Source organism: Nerophis ophidion, linkage group LG02 (assembly GCF_033978795.1).
Source record: "Nerophis ophidion isolate RoL-2023_Sa linkage group LG02, RoL_Noph_v1.0, whole genome shotgun sequence".
Taxonomy (NCBI): domain Eukaryota; kingdom Metazoa; phylum Chordata; class Actinopteri; order Syngnathiformes; family Syngnathidae; genus Nerophis; species Nerophis ophidion.
In genome coordinates, this window is record NC_084612.1 from 22029730 (window position 1) to 22050658 (window position 20929).

Genomic DNA, 20929 nt, shown 5'->3' on the forward strand with positions numbered 1-20929 from the left:
GGCAGCTGTGAGCTTGGCTCCTCGGCTTCTCTCTGAGACACTTCGTGTTCACCGCAGCCATCTGACCTCGAGGTATGTCTTCACAATCTTTTACAATCTTTAACATCTCACTAAAAAACCATTAAAACAATAAGCAGATAAGGGATCTTCCAGAATTGTCCTAGTAAATGTGTCTAATTACATCTGAAACGCTCACACTGCCGTCGCCCGGAGCCGTCACTTTTTTTCTTTCTTTCTATTCCTTCACTATCAATATCCTAATTCACAAATCTTTCATCCTCGCTCAAATTAATGGGGAAATTGTCGCTTTCTCGGTCCGAATTGCTCTTACTGCTGGTGGCGCCCATTAAAAACAATGGGAATATGTGTGGAGCCCTGCAACCAGTGACGTCGGGGCGGTATAGCTCGATTGGTAGAGTGGCCATGCCAGCAACTTGAGGGTTGCAGGTTCGATTCCCGCTTCCGCAATCCTAGTCACTGCCGTTGTGTCCTTGGGCAAGACACTTTACCCACCTGCTCCCAGTGCCACCCACACTGGTTTAAATGTAACTTAGATATTGGGTTTCACTGTGTAAAGCGCTTTGAGTCACTAGAGAAAAGCGCTATATAAATATAATTCACTTCACTTCACGTCACGCGCACTTACTTCCGGTACAGGCAGGGCTTTTCTATTAGCGACCAAAAGTTGCGAACTTTATCGTTGATGTTCTCTACTAAATCCTTTCAGCAGAAATATGGCAATATCGCGAAATGATCAAGTATGACACATAGAATGGACCTGCTATTCCCGTTTAAAAATCTCGTTTCAGTAGGCCTTTAACTACTATAAGTAGATGACATACGTGTACATTTGTAGCTTTACCTTCTGTCTTTGATATTTTGATTCCTCTGTCATTTGTAGTCAATGTAAAGCATTTTTTTATGTCTTCCTTTACTGTTTATCACCTGTCTTATCTTGTTGTGAAGTTTCAGAGCTTTCCTGTCAAGCTTTCTTACTTGTTTTTAGAGACATTTGCGCCTTTTCCACATGCACTTAACAGGATGGTCTTGTTTAATAGAGTGAGCCGTAAAGAGATGTACATCTAAAAAAAACAAAAAAAAAAACAACTAGAGCGTTCCCAGCCTCCCAGCAAGCTCAAGTGTCTCCCAGTGAAAGAGAATAAACAGTGATTACTATTGACTGCTGCTGTGGAGAGGATGTTTTCTCATTACTCCGCTGATTAAGGGGGCTAGTTAGCCTAGAAAAAGGCTAAACGCACAAACTGGTCTTAATGGGTAACAAGATGCTCGTTAATTGGCCCCTGTTAGTTGAAGTAACTGGCTAAACATGCTTAACGCTGGGGGAAAACCTAATGGATGCCTCTAATGGGACATGCAGGAAGATACTGGTGGTGCAGCAGATTAATTTGGCAATTACTTATGAGCACTATTGCTAAATGTGCTAATGACACCAAAGCTTAGTAATGGGTCTTGTTAGGGTAGCTAAATGAATAAGTGTGCTAAAGAGACACTTACAGCAGGTGATTTGCAGAAGCTCAAGGTTTGCATGAAGGTTGCTACATAGTAAACCTGTTATATTGACTTCCATTAGCATACTCTAGAGAACATGAAGGATACTCTTGGTATGCTCCCACACAAACATCCTGCACAGAGAGGGGTTAATAGCAGATTGTCATTCCTCCATGCGACCATCTTTATTTCTGCCTTTACGCCTCTTCTCGGACACTGGGCCCGGCTTATAGACCCAATGATTTCTCTTGGAGGCGACTTTGTATAACGTGCGGACTGATGGTGGCCGCCTGGGGGTGTGGAAGGGATATATGAGGGCCTCAAATCCCCTGCAATCTCCTTTGAGGTGTGTGTGTGAGTGCATGTGTGTCAACCTGCTGCATGACAACTGACCACTATTGTAGAGACTGGAACGCTCATGTTTTTGAAACAAAGACTGTAACACATTAACTATATTACAATCAGTCATTTTATGACATACCGGTATCATAGGATTTCAATAGAATGATCTGTGTTGGCCCTGCAATGTGTGGCAACTTGTCCAGGGTGTACACCGCCTTCAGAACGAGTGCAGTTGGCATAGGCTCCAGCACGCTAGCAACGCCAAAACAGGTCAAGCGGTAGAAAATGGATAGATGAATGGATATTTTATAACAATCTTGGCTTATCAGAGATGAAAACACTTCTCTCGTTGAAAAGCATTGCCAAAACAAAATATGAATTTTATCTCCCTGTTTTACAGTTGACACTTTTTTTACACTTGCATGGCATTGAAGAAAGTGAGAAGTGTGTCGCACATAAAACGTGACTCACCTTCACATTATGCATTTGTCATGTAGGTTGATTGGTTTTATGTGGTTAACTTCATTTCAGTCAAGAAAATGATAAATGGGTTGTACTTGTATAGCGCTTGTCTACCTTCAAGGTACTCAAAGCGCTTTGACACTACTTCCACATTTACCCATTCACACACACATTCACACACTGATGGAGGGAGCTGCCATGCAAGGCGCTAACCAGCAACCATCAGGAGCAAGGGTGAAGTGTCTTGCTCAGGACACAACGGACGTGAGGAGGTTGGTACTACGTGGGGATTGAACCAGGGACCCTCGGGTTGCACACGGCCACTCTTCCACTGCGCCACGCCGTCCCTACTTAAAATAAATGCTACTTAAAATACTGCATGCACAATTATTACAGCATTTGCAGGTACCTAAATGCAGATATAAATGACAAGTATTGTTATGAATGTTAATATTTTATGAAGTGATATTTTGACCCTGGAACAGATTATTTCTGCTCCTTGTACATCATTCCATAAGGGGGAAAACTGACCATCATCCTGGAAAATTAATGCTCTACTTTAAAATGTTTGGATACATGTTAGCATACATTTGTCTGTATTATTATTTTTTTTACCGTGTGTGACTGGAAATTACATTTATTTTAACTATTTTACAGAAAAAAGTTACCGAAAACTATCCTTTGCCCGATAAACTGCAGCAACATTAACGCATTGTCTTGTCTTTTATGATGGACTTGTATTGTTTTTGGCACAAGCCCATTGTTTCCTTAAATGAACATAATTTAGACTTCTTTTAATTCCTCCCCCTCATCTCATGTCGTCTAAATGAAAGCCACCACCTTTCTTTTTTGCCGTCTTACTAGGTTTGTCATCTCATTTCATCCCACTCCCCCACCCCTCTCAATAAGGGGTGATAGATGCACGTTGTCAGGTGTAGCTGGACTGACGCCACAGAAACAGCAGCTGCCGCAGCCACTTCCGCCTTGCCGTGACGCGCCCATACGCACGCGCACGCACGCACGCACGCACGCACGCACACACACACACACACACACACATACACACACACACACTAGCCTCCCACCGCTTCCCCAACATTTTCCGTCTAAAGTTATTGTTCATTCAAATGCTTCCTCTTGGCTTTCCTACCTTGTCATTTTCCCCCCACTTCACACTCTCTCCTTTTCGTCCCTGTCCAGCTGGATGTGTTTTTTTTTGGTGATTACCTGCAGTTTTATTGGCTAATGGCTTGAAACATACCAATATGGCTGCCGTTGCCCATCTGAGGCCAGCATGGCTTTCTAGCCAAAGTGCACAACACAAAAACATTCACATGTTATTAACATGGATGCAAGCCCACACACATAGGCCAACACGTGCACACACGCACACACGCACCCACCCACCCACACACACACACACACACACACACACACACACACACACACACACACACACACACACACACACACACACACACACACACACACACACACACACACACCCATCCATGGAAGAGTTTGGCTTGCTTACTGGCCAAAGATAATATCTTAGACAGTTCACAGGCCAAATTGGAATGAGCACTTTTAAATGAAAAAAAATGAATTTAACTAATAAGTATGTAAGCTGCTATAATATAGGGAGCGGCAACATATTGACAGCTATTAAACGGTGGTGTACATTAAAAACAATGGAAAAGTAATTATTTATTTTTATGAATATATGTGGGGTGACAACACATTTGAAGGTGTAGTGCACAAAAAAGGTGGAAGTCTAAAAAAAAACACTTAGAGGGCAACTATTATGCAAAAAACAAATTTTCTTACATATTGGTACCTGTTTCTGTGTATTTGGGATCTGCATAAGTCCCAAATCACAGCATGGCAGTAAGGCACAGGTAATTATAAAACAATCTTGCTTTCCTTCATACTTATTCCAAATGAGCAGTTTGGAATTTGCACAACTTGTGACATGTTTCAAACATGTGACGTCAACATGTGATCTTCAAATATGGTAAAATTTTAACCGAAGGGAATTGTGCGAGTCCGCCATTGTAGTGTGCGCTGTAGTCATTAAGCTCCTTCTTTTTATCTATCCTCTTGATGTGGGGCAGGCTGGCTCGTACATGCATATACATTCCCCGTTGTTGCCATTTCTAATACAAACTAGCATATGGTTCAATACGGAAGTGCTACAAAGTACAACAAAAATGGCGGGGGGAAGTTGTAGTTGAAGTGGAGACACATAAATAAGAACACCCACAAAATGGCGCATCCTGTAGAGAAGGGTCAGAAAGGGGCTTGAAGATGGTCTGTAAAACATAATCTATGCAACATTTTGACCAAATAACCACCATTAAATGTTATGTAGACCACAAGGAAGTGCTTTACATGTAGAAAAAAATCATAAAATTACTCTTTTAACATTATTTTTCATACACTTGTGCAATTGATACAAAACCCGGACAAAAAGTTTTGCCTGTTTAGAAATTGATGCTCAATTTTAACGGAGATTGGTATTAATTTAGCAGTGTTTATGGTTGTGATTGTAGAGCGCAGATGTGTACCGTACTGAGGGACTACTTAATTGTAACAAAATAAGGTATGACGATAATCCATCTTTGTGAAGGCAATATTTTACAACTTTTGCATTGAATCGTATTGACTGTGCAGATGTCTTTAATCAAGTGTTCAAACAGCTATATCCCAACATTTTATGAGTGTCGACCGTTGATGCCCTGGCTCTTTAACTTCTTTGCTGTGGCTCCGTTTGCAGAGCTCAGAGATTTTTTTTTTAACAGGTGAACTGTACATTTATGAAGAGTGTTTTATGAAGTCCGACTTTAAAGAGGTCCGTGAATGCATCTATAATGAGTTCAGACTGGTGACTAAATGAGCGCGAGGAAGAGAGGTAAAGTCTTTAGAAGCCAATGTGCAGAGCCGCCCCTGGCTAAATTGGGGCCCTAACCTAAGTAGAATCCTATTTTAAGGCTCCCTGACCCACGAAACACATTTTTTTTTTACCCTTTTCTATTTATCAGAACTATTTCAATACTTTTTTAATCAAACTTTGATGCGTGTTTTGTACTAAAACATATTCATGAACAAGAAATTCTTCAATAATTATTTTTTGAAGTGCAAAATAACACAATTTAACATAGTAATATAAAAATAAATATGCATATGTACTGGAAGGGATTTGATCCCAGAACAGCTGTTTACCAACCCTATGCCACAGTGGACTACAAAACCAAGAGCGGAAATTTTCCATTATATTCTTATCAAAAATGGAGAGAGGAGGGGATATAAATACCTTTGCAGTATAATTTAATATGAAACGGACCTATCATTCGTTAATTGATATTTTACATTTGCTTTTTCATCCCAGGCTCAAACCGGCGACCTTATATCCATAGTTGACCAATGCTACCTAACAAGCTAAAACGGTCAGTCCACCATGTGCAGTGCAACTCTTAAATGACAAAAAAAGATAGCAACTTTAAGTTCACAAGCAGTGTTATGTTATGCAGCTAAAGACTATTTTTCTGTCTTGAAAGAAGAGGCAAAATGCCTATTTTGAATGAAAAGGCTGCAGACCCCTGCTCTATATCTACAGCAAAGGAGGGTCAGGATTACAAGCAAAGTGAAAATGCTAGAAGAAGAGCAGGGTGGACACAGAAGGTCACACTCCCAAATAAGCTGTGCATTATATCCACACAGTTGTGTTTCATCTGTAACACCATTCCTCACCTATTGAACTTTTAACAAGCCTCTCTAAATGAAACGGGCCAGTTTAGACAGCGCTGCAATAGCTGATGAATTAAGGGTCAAAGCAACACACAGAGCGATTACAAGGTTGTGTGCGTGTGTGTGTGTGTGTATGTGTGACAGTCTATTTAAGTGTGTCTCTTGTGAGTTTATCTCTGCATGCGTGGGCTCCAATCTTTTTGTCAGCCATGTACGGTGGCCTGATCTCATCCCATCATAAACACACACAGGTCATCTGTGGGTACTGGTGAGCATCGAGTGGATATAAGACCTCCATCCCCCACCTATCCTCTTGTCGCTTTGGTTTTTGCTAGGGTTTTACTGGGAAAGCTGCTTATCAGAAGCAAAAGAAAGCATGGCGACAGATAGGTAGATGGATGGAAAGGTAGATTGATGAATCCTGTCTGATATGACTGACTGACTGACTCCATAGCTCAATGACTGACTGGCTGGAAGATGAATTTTCCTCCAGCAGGGTGACAGACAACTCACTGATGGGCCTATTAGTCCTCATAAACTTGACCTTTTCTGGAATTATACATAAAAAACAGGCAGAGTTAAAAAGCTATAAATGTAGATATGCAATGCAATAGGGACGGCATGGTGCAGTGGAAGAGTGGCCGTGCGCATCCCGAGGGTCCCTGGTTCAATCCCCACCTAGTACCAACCTCGTCACGTCCGTTGTGTCCTGAGCAAGACACTTCACCCTTGCTCCTGATGGGTGCTGGTTAGCGCCTTGCATGGCAGCTCCCTCCATCAGTGTGGGAATGTGTGTGTGAATGGGTAAATGTGGAAGTATTGTCAAAGCGCTTTGAGTACCTTGAAGGTAGAAAAGCGCTATACAGGTACAACCCATTTACCATTTAATTGTACAACACTGTAACCACCCAAATATTGGTAATTTAATACAGTGTCCATCAAAAAGTATTATTACTACAATAGATCTACACTTACTCGCCGTCCATCTACGTCATCCGTCAGCAGTCAAAATGAGCTTTTGTTAAATCATAACCTGATTTTAAAAAGTTTTATCAATATTTATATTAAAAATAATATATTGCGAGAACTGGCTGGAATTGAGAATCGTGTTGAATTGAGAATCACTTCTAAATCAAATTGTCACCCCAAGAATCGGAATGGACTTGAAACGTGAGCTTGTACGACGATTCACATCCCTATTTATTAAAATTATTATCTTTTTTATTGTTGTCTTTGGATTTGTGCAGGTGTACCTAATGATTGTATACTACAAAATACAAATATTGTGATATTAACTTCAGAAAAGTCTCTCATCTCCATTTGTTAGTATCAACATTGGAGAAAAAGTTTAGAATAGTATCAACACGATTTGCAAAATCAGATGTTAGATAATACTATGACATATTTTTTCTTTGTATTTCACAAAGCTAGTAAGAGCTGCTTAAAAAATTTAATTTTTTCCAATTAAAAAAAAAGTATAATTGGTATAATCATTACTATTGTTGTTAACGTTATCATTATCATTGTATTGGATTGATTTATAGTGTGCAGGTATAACTGTTTGTAGCTTACAAAATGTAAACCTTGCCATTTAAAATTTCAATTTTACATTTTCAATTTTAACAAAATTGGAACTTCAACCTGCACTGTCTTTTTTATTAAATATATTTTGACAAATTTAGGATGGAAACATTTCCGCAATTTGGGTCGTTGCGTGTCATTACAGGGTGATAGTGGTCCTGCAGCTACACCAGTTGAGAACCACTGCCTTAAACATCCACCATCTTGCTGTAAGTGATGGATACATCATGTACTGTACATTTGACCACGTCATAAAATGTTACATTTGGCAACTAGGGCGTGTCCAATCATGTCCCCCTGAGTCCTTAATCTTCAGGGTATAATGTTGAAATGAAATTACAACAACGTGGGGCAAATACCTGTGAACTCTACCTGAAGCCCTGTAACAAGTGGAGCGAAGGATTAGCCAGCCTAATTCCTGCTACTCCTCTCATCATCTGGATTACTCCTCTATCCCCTCTCTCCTCTACTCCTAACCTGAACCCTTGACCCCTCCTAGGCATGACCTGTGACTTTACTGTGACTCGATATTATCGCTTAAACAACGAGCTTACGACCAACGTCAGTGCTGCAAGGCGTTAGAGGTTAGATGTGGAAATGCAAATAGCAACCTGGAAATTGCTTTTTTGCTCTGAAGACCAGAGGCTGATGTAGAATGCGACTGGCAGGGGGTCATGTTGAGCTGGATTGATGCTTATTGGAGGGTGCAGGTACATCAATGACGAAGAGAGATTATTAATGCTAATAAATACAGTAAAAGTGAATACTAACCTTGGATGGTGCGTTTGAAGAAGGCTTTGCAGGCCTCACATGACGCCACACCATAGTGGTAGCCAGAAGCAATGTCCCCACACACCAGACACAGCCTCTTTGGCATGGAATTCAACATGTACTCGCACTTTATCTGCGAATCTTCCCCGATCGTTGACGAACAGTCCTCATAGCGTTTGGATCCGGGGCCGCCGGCGGGACCCAAAGGCCCCGCGTTGGAGCCATAAAGACTCGGGGAGTCTAAGCCATTTGGGTGGCCGTTCATGGTGGACGAATAGGAGCCTGAAGCGTCGCTGGAGCCCCCGGGCGAATGGTGGTTTAGACTGTCAGTCAGGGAGGCGGGACTTGATGGCTCTGTCTTTATATACGAGGACGGACAGTTGGACTCAAGGTGGCGCTCCTTACTGGACATTCTGCAGAGAAGCCTGAGGGAATGACACAAATAAAATAGATATGATAATGAACGCACATTAAGCTGTTATGATCCATGTGAGTTTTTAGCTTCATTTATTGTTTTGCCTGTGTTTAGTGTTTCTTACTCTATAACACTCTTATTTTTGTTTCACTTCCTGTTTTGGTTTTGTTTAGCAGTGTCTTGACCACTGTTCTGAGTGCCTGCTCTTGATTAGTGATCAGGGGACTGCCTCTGATCGCTAATCAAGAGGGTTTATCTGGCGCTATCGCTTTCTCTGTGACACTGCATCGTTGACTAATGTTTTTGCATTTTGCCTGCCGTCTCTGCATCCTGGGGTCACACCAACAGCAACCACGCACTAATGTGACATAAGCAGCAACATGCTCCGCTTTTCCCTGTGTATGGTGCCTACTGGCAATTGATGCACTATCATTGAACACACCAAGTACTGTCGGGTACAGCTGTGGTTTTAAAGTACCGAGATAATACCATATGGGCGACCTAAACTGTCCGGTGGTTCATTTTCTGTAGCTTAGGATGCCTCAGTATCCACTTTAGTGCAGCGGCCCGTTTTCTTGCTGCCCTTAACCTCCACTTGGACAAAATGTGTAAATACAACACAATCCGGGGTTTTCCCTACATGTAATTGATCTTGGTGCCCTCCCAAAGCAAAATAAAAACCATCACACCTAAAAATGAGGGTTTTTTACGTGAAAATAAATTAAAGGATTATAATGCATAAATGTATTGTATATAGAGCATATTATTTGCACACTATATACATATATATATAAATATATATTGTATTTTGTATATTTATGTATAACATTTTTTTTAGCTTTTTAAAGACAATATATGCATCATCGCTGATTATGCAAATTAATAGATGATGTCATATTAACCGCACGCCATAGCCACGCCACCACCTCCACAGGTATATTGGCAATCTGGGGGAAACCCTGAACCCTTATCCTCCTCTTTTGTTACTGTTTGTAAACATGTCCTATTTTTACTGATATTTGATAGGTTTTGTGCACAAAGAGTGGCATATGTTGACAAAAATATTGGGACGCATGGAATTGTGGATATTCCACTTCATCCCGAAGGTGTTTGATTAGGGTTATGTCAGGACTCTCAAGTTCCTCCACACTCATCTGAGCATTCTTTCATAAACCATGTTCGTGAACTTTATACAGAAAACGGGCGTTTTCCAAACTGTCCACACAAAATTGGAGACACACAATAATTTACAGTAAAAATACATGTGAAGATGTGGAAATAATATTCAAAGGGGACTAATCAATAATTGATTAAATCATTGATTAAGGGGCATGTTTCCATATTTCTGACAGGCGCAGCCTAGCTTTCCATCCATTGTGGTGTGTTTTCCTCATCCATGTTACATTTTTTTTTCTAAAAAGGTAGGAAAAAGGCAAGGAAAGAAATAAAATGGTCCTGTATGGGCAGGCGGTGTAAGAGCGAGCAGCATGGAAGCATGTGCAGTATCACACACACTCACACAACATGAGCATGCTTGCAGAGCCAGCCGCTCATCCGTCACTCGCCAGTCAATAGCCGCTTGTTCAACATGAAGGTAATCAGTAGGCAGCCTCTTTGCTGCTCCATCATCACAAAGACAGCCACACACACAAACACACACACAGACAGACGCACAAACACGGTGGTGTCTAAAGGAATTTAAAAATGAACCTGCACAACAATTTCATCTGGCAATCAAATTGTTCCTGGAATGCTTTTCCTTATTCCTCTCCCTCAGGAGGGTCCTGTTAATGGCACTGGTAATTAACAACTATCTTCTCGCTGTCTATATCTCCCCTTCCCATCCTTTGTCCACTTTACTATCTTTCTGCCTGTCTCCCTATCACCTCCTATTCACTGCCATCTATCTCTTTCTCCTTCTCTTTGCATTGCCGCTCTCCTTCTCTCCCTCTCCCACTAAAACCCTTCCTCTCGCTCTCGTCATTGTTACAGGCAGAAAGCACAAAAGGGGTTTTTAATTAAGGCAGGATGCCGCTAAACGAGGGGCTTCTAAAGTCCAGTCGGCCTGTAAAAGATCCCCGTTCTACTGGGACCCATAAAACAGAGACAGCATCTTGACAAAGAATGGGAGGAGGGAGGCTGGGTGTGGGGGTTGGGGTGGGACAGGGAATGGATATGGACAGGGAAAGCAGGTAGGAAGACAGAATGTGAGGAAAGAAGGGCTGCCATTCTTATTATGCTTTATTCACTTTGAAATAAAGAAAAACTGCAAAGCACATCCTAAATAGTGAATTCATGCTGTACAATACTAAATATTACCAAAATAAAGTAAAATTACTCACTCTTCGAAAATGTAAAACATGCTAATATTTATCATTATTTTAAATTGTACGGAGCAGATCGACGTAAGAAGTTCCACTTCCAGGTCTATGGTTATCTTAAATGATAAATAGGTTGTACTTGTATAGCGCTTTTCTACCTTCAAGGTACTCAAAGTGCTTTGACATTACTTCCACATTTACCCATTCACACACACATTCACACACTGATGGAGGGAGCTGCCATGCAAGGCGCCAACCAGCACCCATCAGGAGCAAGGGTGAAGTGTCTTACTCAGGTCACAACGGACGTGACGAGGTTGGTACTAGGTGGGATTTGAACCAGCGACCCTCGGGTTGCGCACGGCCACTCTCCCACTGCGCCACGCCGTCTTCACACCTAATTTCTTCCATTGCTTTTTACTTATGCTTGCAGATGTTACTTTTATTCATTATTATGATTTTATACATTTAGTTATGTCCTTTCGTCTTATTGGGGCTTGATATTGTACTGTATGTCTCATGGTTATACACAATTGTATTTTGTAAGTTCAAAGTAGATAAAAGCTGTTTTTTGTGTGGAACAAGGCTGACATGAAAATAATAAAGGGTCCCTTTAAAGAGAAACTTAACTTTTTTTCGAATTTTGCCTATTGTTCACAATCATTATGAGAGAAAAGAACATTTTAATATTTTTAAAAAATGCATTCTAACTCTATTCCACCCATAAAACCCTCTAAATAACCATCCCAAAAAATGCCAACATTACTCAATTTACATTTTGTGACCTAAATTTTGACCAGCTATTAGTGAAATTATTAGTGAAACCATCCCGTTTCCTGCTGGCTCCGCTGTGAACGGGACTGTCGCTGCTGTGTTGGATCCGCTATGGACTGGACTCTTGCGGCTGTGTTGGATCCATTATGGATTGAACTTTCACAGTATCATGTTAGACCCGCTCGTCATCCATTGCTTTTGTCCTCTCCAAGGTTCTCATAGTCATCATTGTCACCGACGTCCCACTTGGTCATCATTATCACCGACGTCCCACTGGGTGTGAGTTTTCCTTGCCCTTATGTGGGCCTACCGAGGATGTCGTAGTGGTTTGTTTTGTGGTTTGTGCAGCCCTTTGAGACACTAGTGATTTAGTGCTATATAACTAAACATTGATTGATTGATTGAATGAAATTGTTATTATAAGCACTAACACAAACTATGTTTAGTGGGGCATTGTCACAACACTCCAAAGTGCTTCAAACTGATCTTTTGGTATCAGATTCAGGCCACATCAGGATGTTGTCCTGAATCCGATTAGAATCTGTTCTTTTCAAATGTGACTTCAGTCTAAACGCAATGCGACCTGAATGTGACCCATATTGGACTTTTTCGTCAGCTTTGGGCAAGCTATGTCACTTGGAAAGACGAAGTCGCCAGCAAACGTGGATATTTCATCAGGACATTTGGTTTCGGTGAGCAAAGATTATTTAAGACGAACAAAATCTTGGTGCATGACTTGTCAATAGTGCAAAAATAATAGGCTATGTGTAATATTTTAATATATATTTTGATTCCGAATGAAAAGTGATTGATGAGGACCGGAATTGACGCTGTGGTGTGTTTGCTTACATGTGAGTTAAAAAACGCTGTTGTCTGTGTCTCCTCTATTTAACAGCCATTAATAGATTAAAACTCTCCCAAATATATTACACCATATACATCCATTCACACATTGTTATTTTTATTTACTTTCAAGTAAGACAACACTCGTTTTTATGGTGTTGCGACTTGTATTTTATTTTGTAGTAGTACCGGCTTCCTCCCAGTCAACTGCCTTTGTTGGCCACATTGGGGCCACACGCGCGTTTACAGTGGAGTCTGATAAAAAAATCACATTTTACTTGCTGTGTAAACAGTCAGCTGGAAAAAAAAAAAGTCAGATTTGGGCCACTTTGGCCTGCAGTGTAAACGTGCAGAGAGCTAACTAGCTTGTTGCTGCTATACTGATGTTATGAGTTGGTAAGTTGTTTTCTCGCCTCAGAGCTTCTGAAAGTTTATTACAGATCATAAATAATGCCTCTCACTATGATAGTAGAAGGATGAGGACATAATCCGATAAATTGGTCAACTTTGGCATCCAATTAAAATTCTGGAATGGTGAGAAAGACACGTAAAGACGCTTGGTTCCACCCCCCTTTTTCCTTTGCGAGGATTATGAATCATTCTTCATCTCCCTTTTTCCTTTGCGAGGATTATGAATCATTCTTCATCTACACTGGAATATAACAACATCTTAACAGTTGGCATCGCAGTCACAGCAGATATTGTATAATAAATTAAAGTTGTATTATGTTCGTTGGCACTCATGAAGTCTGCAGTGAATAGTAACAAGTGATGTTGAAGAAAAAAGCAAACATCCTGATGCATTTTTGAAATTAAAACTCCACCTTATGCTTAAAATTAACAAAATAAGTAAATATTAAATGGCATTATAAATGTGCCTATTACTGCATCACATTTATACATACTTTGTATATACAGTATAAAACGAGGATTATAGGTGTTTGGATGTTTTGATAAGCGCTGTATAGGCAGAATAGAGCGACTCCCTTAAGCTCCATTGTAGAATGGAATAGAATAGAATAGAGTTTTATTGTCATTATTGCAGTGAACAGGTTCACAGAACAACGAAATTGGAGCAGATCCCCTAAGGTGCATATACAATTTGGTAATATAAATAGTAAAAAAAGATAGAAAATAAGAGATGTATCTATATATACAGTAATATAAATAGTAAAAAAGATAGAAAATAAGAGATGTATCTATATATACGTATACATATCCACACACATGCATATATGCATACTTATGAATATATGTATACATATACACATATAAAATTATTGCACATTATAGTCCGAAGAAATAAGAAATAAAAATACATGACACATGAGGACATGATGGACACACTGCTTACTCAGTGCCTATTTAATGCTACTATGACTATTGCGTCTACCCGAGGGTAGCATTGTAAGCGGACTTTTGATCGCATTTTATACTAGTTAGCATGCATGAATAAAAGAAAAACATACGTGTTCTTGTCTTACATAAGGGTTATGAATGATAATGAACATTTTAAAAAAGTGCAGTTTTCCTTTAATGCTGACAACATTGGCACTTTGTACTTCTGGACCTAAAAACGATGTCTACATGTAAAGTGTTCTTCAAGATAGACACAGCAGTGTTTTTAGGCTTGTTTTGTAATGAGTTTTAGCACATTTTGGAACGCCCACTTTTCGCTCCATCAGCCCGCTGATGTCACCCACAGAAGAATTGAGGCAATTTGATATTGTCTAGTATGTGTTTTGGCAGCATCTTCATCCCAAATCACGTTAGGTTTATGTAGAATTTGAAGGAATTACTAAATATTTCTGCCAGATGCATTGTTGCAAGTTGTAACAATAAAACTAAAGAAGAGGTCGGCCTGCATACCTTTCCAAATGATGGGAATATGAGGAAAGTATGGACCTCTAAACGCAAAATGGGACGGACCAAGCCGAGAGGGGTGCATTTTGCAGCGATCATTTTAATGATTTTGGCTTTGAAGTAAAAAGGTTTTGGTCTGAGTTTTTATGGAAACACTTAAAAATAACGTAAGTTAAATTTGATTCCAAAAATCAGGAGCACTCTTGAGGCAAAAAATAGTGAGCCAGAACCTGCGGAAAAATGGAGAAAAAAGAGAAGATCGGGCGTTCAAAGATGAGAGCTCAAAAACTAGCTAGTATTCTAGTATCCTCTTCTACTGATGTTTGAGGAAATGTTGAAAGGGCATGAGGAAACACTGGCTATGATGTCAAAGGAAGAGGAGATGGAACGTCTGATAATTAAAATTGTATTTTTTACTCATTATGTTAACCATATCAGTTTTGACGTACTCATGGACCATGGTGACAATTAAGTAATACAAATAATAGTTTTATCTGCCTTTATCCACATTGTCTGTACGGGGAAAAGGGATTCAGTTCTGTAGATGACTTCACACCAGGAGGGGGCGGCATATTGAGTCAGGCAATGGAAATGGGGTGTTCCAAGTACAGTCAGTTATTGACCCATTACTAAAAAACTAATTGATATTAAGGTAAATTACTGCCAGATTCATTTTAGGAGCAAAAATACACAAAAAGAGCTTGGTAGTGAAAGTTCCGTCATCTGGACGCTATGAATCAGTTTTTTTCCTTAGAACCATAATGTGCATTCAAGGTGTAGACATGAACATATTCTATCAGATTAACAAGATAGATACAGAGTGGTGAGACTTGCCTTAAAAGAAAGACTGATGATTTGTTTTTGCCTTCACAAATTCCACCTCAAAGTCACTCTACTTCAAGCCAGTCCATTAACGGAAGCTTTGTGCTATCCAGCAATGCCTATAAATCCATTTATCTGATGCTCAGGCAGGCCTTTAGTTGAGGATGAAGGGAAAAAGTTTCTGGATGCAAATCAAGACAGAGGAAGGCATGTAAAAAGAGGACATTTCCTCGCACGTGGTGTCAGAATAAGGTGGCAGAAATGAGTGATGGGAGAGAAAAAGATCACTCTGATTTGCTTGCCGAAGGAAAAGAAAACACGGCAATGACAGAAAGAGCTATTTAAGCAGATGACGTGATGGCCATGATTTAATCTTTTTTCCGCTCTTTATGCACTTTTGTGTCCCTCCCTTTCCGACGTCAATCCTTCCAAGTGCCATTAAGTGAAAGAGTTTAAGTGCCAAAAAGATCAATTTTTTTTCTTCTTCTTTTTCTTGTTTCTCCATCGCTCACACCTTTTCTCTCTGCTTATAAATGAAAAATAATGGCCCTGGAAGGGGGAGGAATAAAAAAAAAGAATGGGAGGACATGCGAGGAGAAGGAGAAGGAGGAGGAGGAGGAGGAGGAAAGAAGATTAAGAAATCAGTCAGTGCAGTGTGCCGACCGAGAGGTTGAATGCATTTATGTATGTATGTTATCAGTATAATTATGTCGCTATGTAGCGGCGGCTTGCTGCTGAAAGAGCAATCTTATTGTGCCGGTGCGCTCCCCAGATGAGTGTTGAAAGAGCAAGGAAGGCTCGGGTCTCGTCACTCCTTTATGTTTTTTAAGTGTTGAAAAGATTTATATAAAGAGGAGACGTGAGCGCAATAGTGCTTTACGGGGGGATTTCAGTATTTATCTTTGACTTGATTTACTGACCACAACATTAGCTAATGAGAGCCAATAAAAGAGTGTCTTTGGAGTTTTGCCTTAATATTTGAGATGGATTCTCTGACAAAAGTTAATTTGATAGAAAATGTCGTAGACAGAGTTTTAGAAAAATTTGGGGAAGATAATTGTTATTTCTGAGGTTTTACAATGTTTTTAATGTGCATTTTAAACCATTTAAACCAGGTTGATTTCAAGCTACCGGTCGATCGCGGAAAGGGTGTCAGTCGATCGTCAGCCAGGCACTAAAAAAATAGACCTAAAAATCAGCAATCAACAGTCTTCACTATGACTTGTCAAGTCTTCACTTGATTGACATCCAGTATATGGGCAATGAAATGTATTGCAATTTATCAAAAAAAATTGGGACTAATAATGAGTTAACCGCACATGCTCCTTTACCTTAATCATGGCTGGTTACTCTAAAGGCAGCTTGGGTTGTTATACAGTCAGTGATCGGGACAATGCATACCTGCAAAGATGATTGAGGGGACTTCGACCGATGGCACATTCCGCTTCAAAAAACACCTTGAAGGGAATTGAGATAAAACCAAGATACTTTGCATATATTGCAGCAATGAATTATCTTAACAAGGCACAAGTTTAAAACATAATCTAAAAGTAAATAGCAAGAACACTGCTACATAGACGACAAGCGGTAGATTCCAAACAACGGTAGCAGAGTATACCGATGCTGTCAATAAAAGTAACACGGATAACCTTGCAGATTTAAAATAAAAAACATAAATAAAAATGTGTATTAACATAATCATGTAAGAATTTAAGAAAACTACCGATTAGCGGTGTAAGCTACCAGCTAACAATTAGGACGGTAGTTGCCGGCTAGCGATTAGCGCAACATTTGCCAGTTATCGATTAGCAGCAATATAATGTATTATTTGACAATACCAAGATACTTAAGACCAGTTTCATATAAAACACAATCACAATTTAATGCAGGACATATAAGTAGACTGCTACATATTTTCATTAGTTTGGGGGTCCTTTGCCCGGAAAACGGTGGACTCCTCCCAAAAAATGTTAAAATTCAGTTGTATATATTAATAAACAATTACAGACATACAGTATTTTAGTAAGAAAACATGTAGTTACACATCGCTACGCCTTGTCAAAGCATTTTCCTGATAGACAATGTTGCGAGACACTACCCTCTGCTGGATTTATAACTGCCCAGATAGCGACATTATTATGCAAAACACACATGTCCACTGCAGAGGACACTGGAGGAGATATTTTAGGTACGTGACCGTGTCCAAGTTTCTGTGAACATCAACTATTAAAGTGGCCTATTTACTCATTTCCAATCCATGTTATTTTCTCATTTCTTGCCTTTCCTCTTTTGTCTTCACAATTCTTTAAGGGACTGCAATAGACGGGGTGCAACAAACAATGATGTTTGGAGAGAACAAAAAAAAGAGAGCATCACGGCAGATAGGAGTGTTTTTGTCTTAAAGGTGGTCCACAGTGGCGTGAAAAGCTGTCATTAGAGTGGCCAACCCGATGCAGCGGCCTGACAACTGGCAGGGACAAACATACAATCATCATATTAGAGCGTTCTCTGCCTCACTCGGTCGCTGCGCCACTCATGCTCAATTTTTCCCGCCGCACTCTTTTATTATATGAAGTCTTTGGACTGCAGCTAGGTGGCGAGACATAAACACAACTTCAAGCAGTTTTTTTATCCACTCCTTGAAGCGGGGGGAAGTCTCTCGACCAAATCAGAGGTTTAGATGGTACTAAATGACCAGCTTGAGAGCAACACTAGCTAGAACTTGCAATGCCCCTTAACAATTGTATTGGACTACTATTCAACCACTATTCCAATATGACCCCTAGTGGCTGTGAACAAAAAAAATGCTGACATAATTAGATCTCGGATCTTACAGGGTCTCGGGGGATGCTGGAGCCTATCTCAGCTGCATTCGGGCGGAAGGCGGGGTACACCCTGGACAAGTCCCCACCTCATCGCTCAAAATACCAATTTCTTACTATTAGATCGTCCTTGCTGTAGGACAACAGAAAAGTCAAGGTCTCAGCATTCACAAACAAGAGCTAACAATTTGTAATGCACACTTACATTAGTGAGAATATTCATTTTAACAACATTTACACAAAATGGAAAAATATTTGGTTTGGCGTCTGCAAGTAAGGGCATCAAGTTGCATGCTTGTCTCTCAGCCTTCACAGATTTAAAATACATATTTCCTTCTTCACCACAACGATTCGTTGTGGTGAAGAAGGAACTGAGCCGGAAGGCAAAGCTCTCAATTTACTGGTCGATCTATGTTCCCATCCTCACCTATGGTCATGGGCTTTGGGTCATGACCGAAAGGATAAGATCACGGGTACAAGCGGCCGAAAGGAGTTTCCTCTGCCGTGTGGCGGGGCTCTCCCTTAGAGATAGGGTGAGAAGCTCTGCCATCCGAGAGGAGCTCAAAGTAAAGCCGCTGCTCCTCCACACCGAGAGGAGCCAGATGAGGTGGCTCGGGCATCTGGTCAGGATGCCACCCGAAAGCCTCCCTAGGGAGGTGTTTAGGGCACGTCCAACTGGTAGGAGGCCACAGGGAAGACCCAGGACACGTTGGGAAGGCTATGTCTCCCGGCTGGCCTGGGAACGCCTCGGGATCCCCCGGTGAGAGCTAGACGAAGTGACTGGGGACAGGGAAGTCTATGCTTCCCTGCTTAGGCTGCTGCCCCCGCGACCCGACCTCGGATAAGCGGAAGATGGATGGATTTATAATGCGCAATAGCATTAACGAGTGTGCTCATCTCTTAGCATTCACATACTAAAAATACACATTTTGAATGCACAATAGCATTAATTAGTGTGCTCATCTCTCAGCGTTCACAAATTAAAAATACACATTTTGAATGCGCAATAGCATTTATTAGTGTTCTGATATCTTAGCATTCACAATCTAAAAAATACCTATTTTTAATGCACAATAGCATTTATTAGTCTTCTCATATCTTAGCATTCGAAAATAAAAAAAAAACATATTTTGAAAAGTTAAACTTAAAAAGTCAAAGTACTAATGATTGTCACACACACTCTTGGTGTGGCGAAATTATTGTCTGCATTTGACCCATCACCCTTGATCAGCCCCTGGGAGGTGAGGGGAGCAGTGGGCAGCAGCGGTGCTAATTTTTCAAAATTTACAAATCGAAATTTTGTATTATTATTGCGCAATAGCAATACCCGGTGTGCTTGTCTCTCAACATTTACATAATAAAAATGTATATTTTTAATGTGCAAAAAAAAAAAAAGCAATATTTACTGTGGTCACCTCCTAGCATTCAGACATCAAGCACATTTATATTTTTTTACCCCATATACAGGAGCAATAGCGTGATTCTCCCAGTATTAAAAAAGAAAAACATTATTGTTACAAAGCTCATCTCAGCATTTACACAATACAAAATTTATTATTTCAAGAGGATGAATAACTTTTTGATGCCCAATATAGCATTATTCAAAAAATCACATATTTCCACATTAACACAATAGGAAGAAAAACGTAGCTTGGAGGCGGTCATTGTATTATTGAGAATGATCATCTTTCTGCATTCACATGCAGGAAAAAAGACACATCTTAGCAATATGAATGCACATCATGGAGTGGCAGGAAAAACATTTAATTTTTTGCAAATGCAATGTGTGAATGCTCATCTCTCAGCGCAGTATAATTAAATAGCACGTACAGTACACAAATGAATGCACAGTATAAATTATTTTCCAACAGTATTCACACTGCAAAAAAGTTGATGTGCAACTCTATTGGTGTGGATGTTTGTCACTCAGCATTCACATAATAGTCAAAACAACAAAATTCCGCTTAAATTGCTCCCTGTGAGCCCTTTGCTTAAACATAATGCTAAGTCGATGAAAGTCGCTTGTAGCAAATGCATTTGACAAACATAAGTACAAAATCCAATCTATACAAAGAGAAGGAGGAGACGGCAGAGAAAGCAAAAGAGGCTGAAGAAAGCATTAGAGGAAGAGACCCTAGAAGTGCTGACAATGTAGCCAGCGTGCTTGGCTAATACCTTTCCATCACACCCAGCATTGTGCTCGCCATGCTGATAAGAACACAGTCCAATAAGCCAAAAAAAAAAAAAACCTTACACAATTCTATCAGTGTGATACTGGCAATGCTTTGGAATGGAAAAGAGCGATGGGAAATATATTAAATTCAGGAATGGACTAAGGAGCGATGGGAAATATAATAAATTCAGGAATGGACTAAGGAGCGATGCCAAAGGAAGTTCTTTTACAATTCCATAGTCAAATGACAACATCCATGTCATCAACAGACTGCCTCGCTTTTTTTTTCTTTGGGCATGTGTTGTGTTGCCATGTTCAACACTTGAACGGTGCCGGGTTGCTGAACTGCCTAGATGCACAAACACAACCTACACAACACATAGGGCCCAATCTACTCGGGTTTAAATAACAAGTTCTAAATAGTGTTTGCAAACCATAAAGTTGTGTGTATTATTAGTGGGCCTGTTGCGGAAAATCTGATAAG

General features: G+C 40.2%; 1 protein-coding gene across 9 annotated transcripts in view; it reads right to left on the reverse strand.

Moving 5' to 3' along the window:
- Positions 1-20929, reverse strand: part of esrrga (estrogen-related receptor gamma a) — a 279698-nt gene that overhangs the window by 99278 nt on the left and 159491 nt on the right. For all 9 annotated transcript variants that reach the window (XM_061879090.1, XM_061879133.1, XM_061879099.1 and 6 more), the window contains one exon: positions 8413-8837. In XM_061879090.1, coding sequence (XP_061735074.1) covers positions 8413-8837 — 425 coding nt within the window. The remainder of the gene's footprint in view (positions 1-8412; positions 8838-20929) is intronic.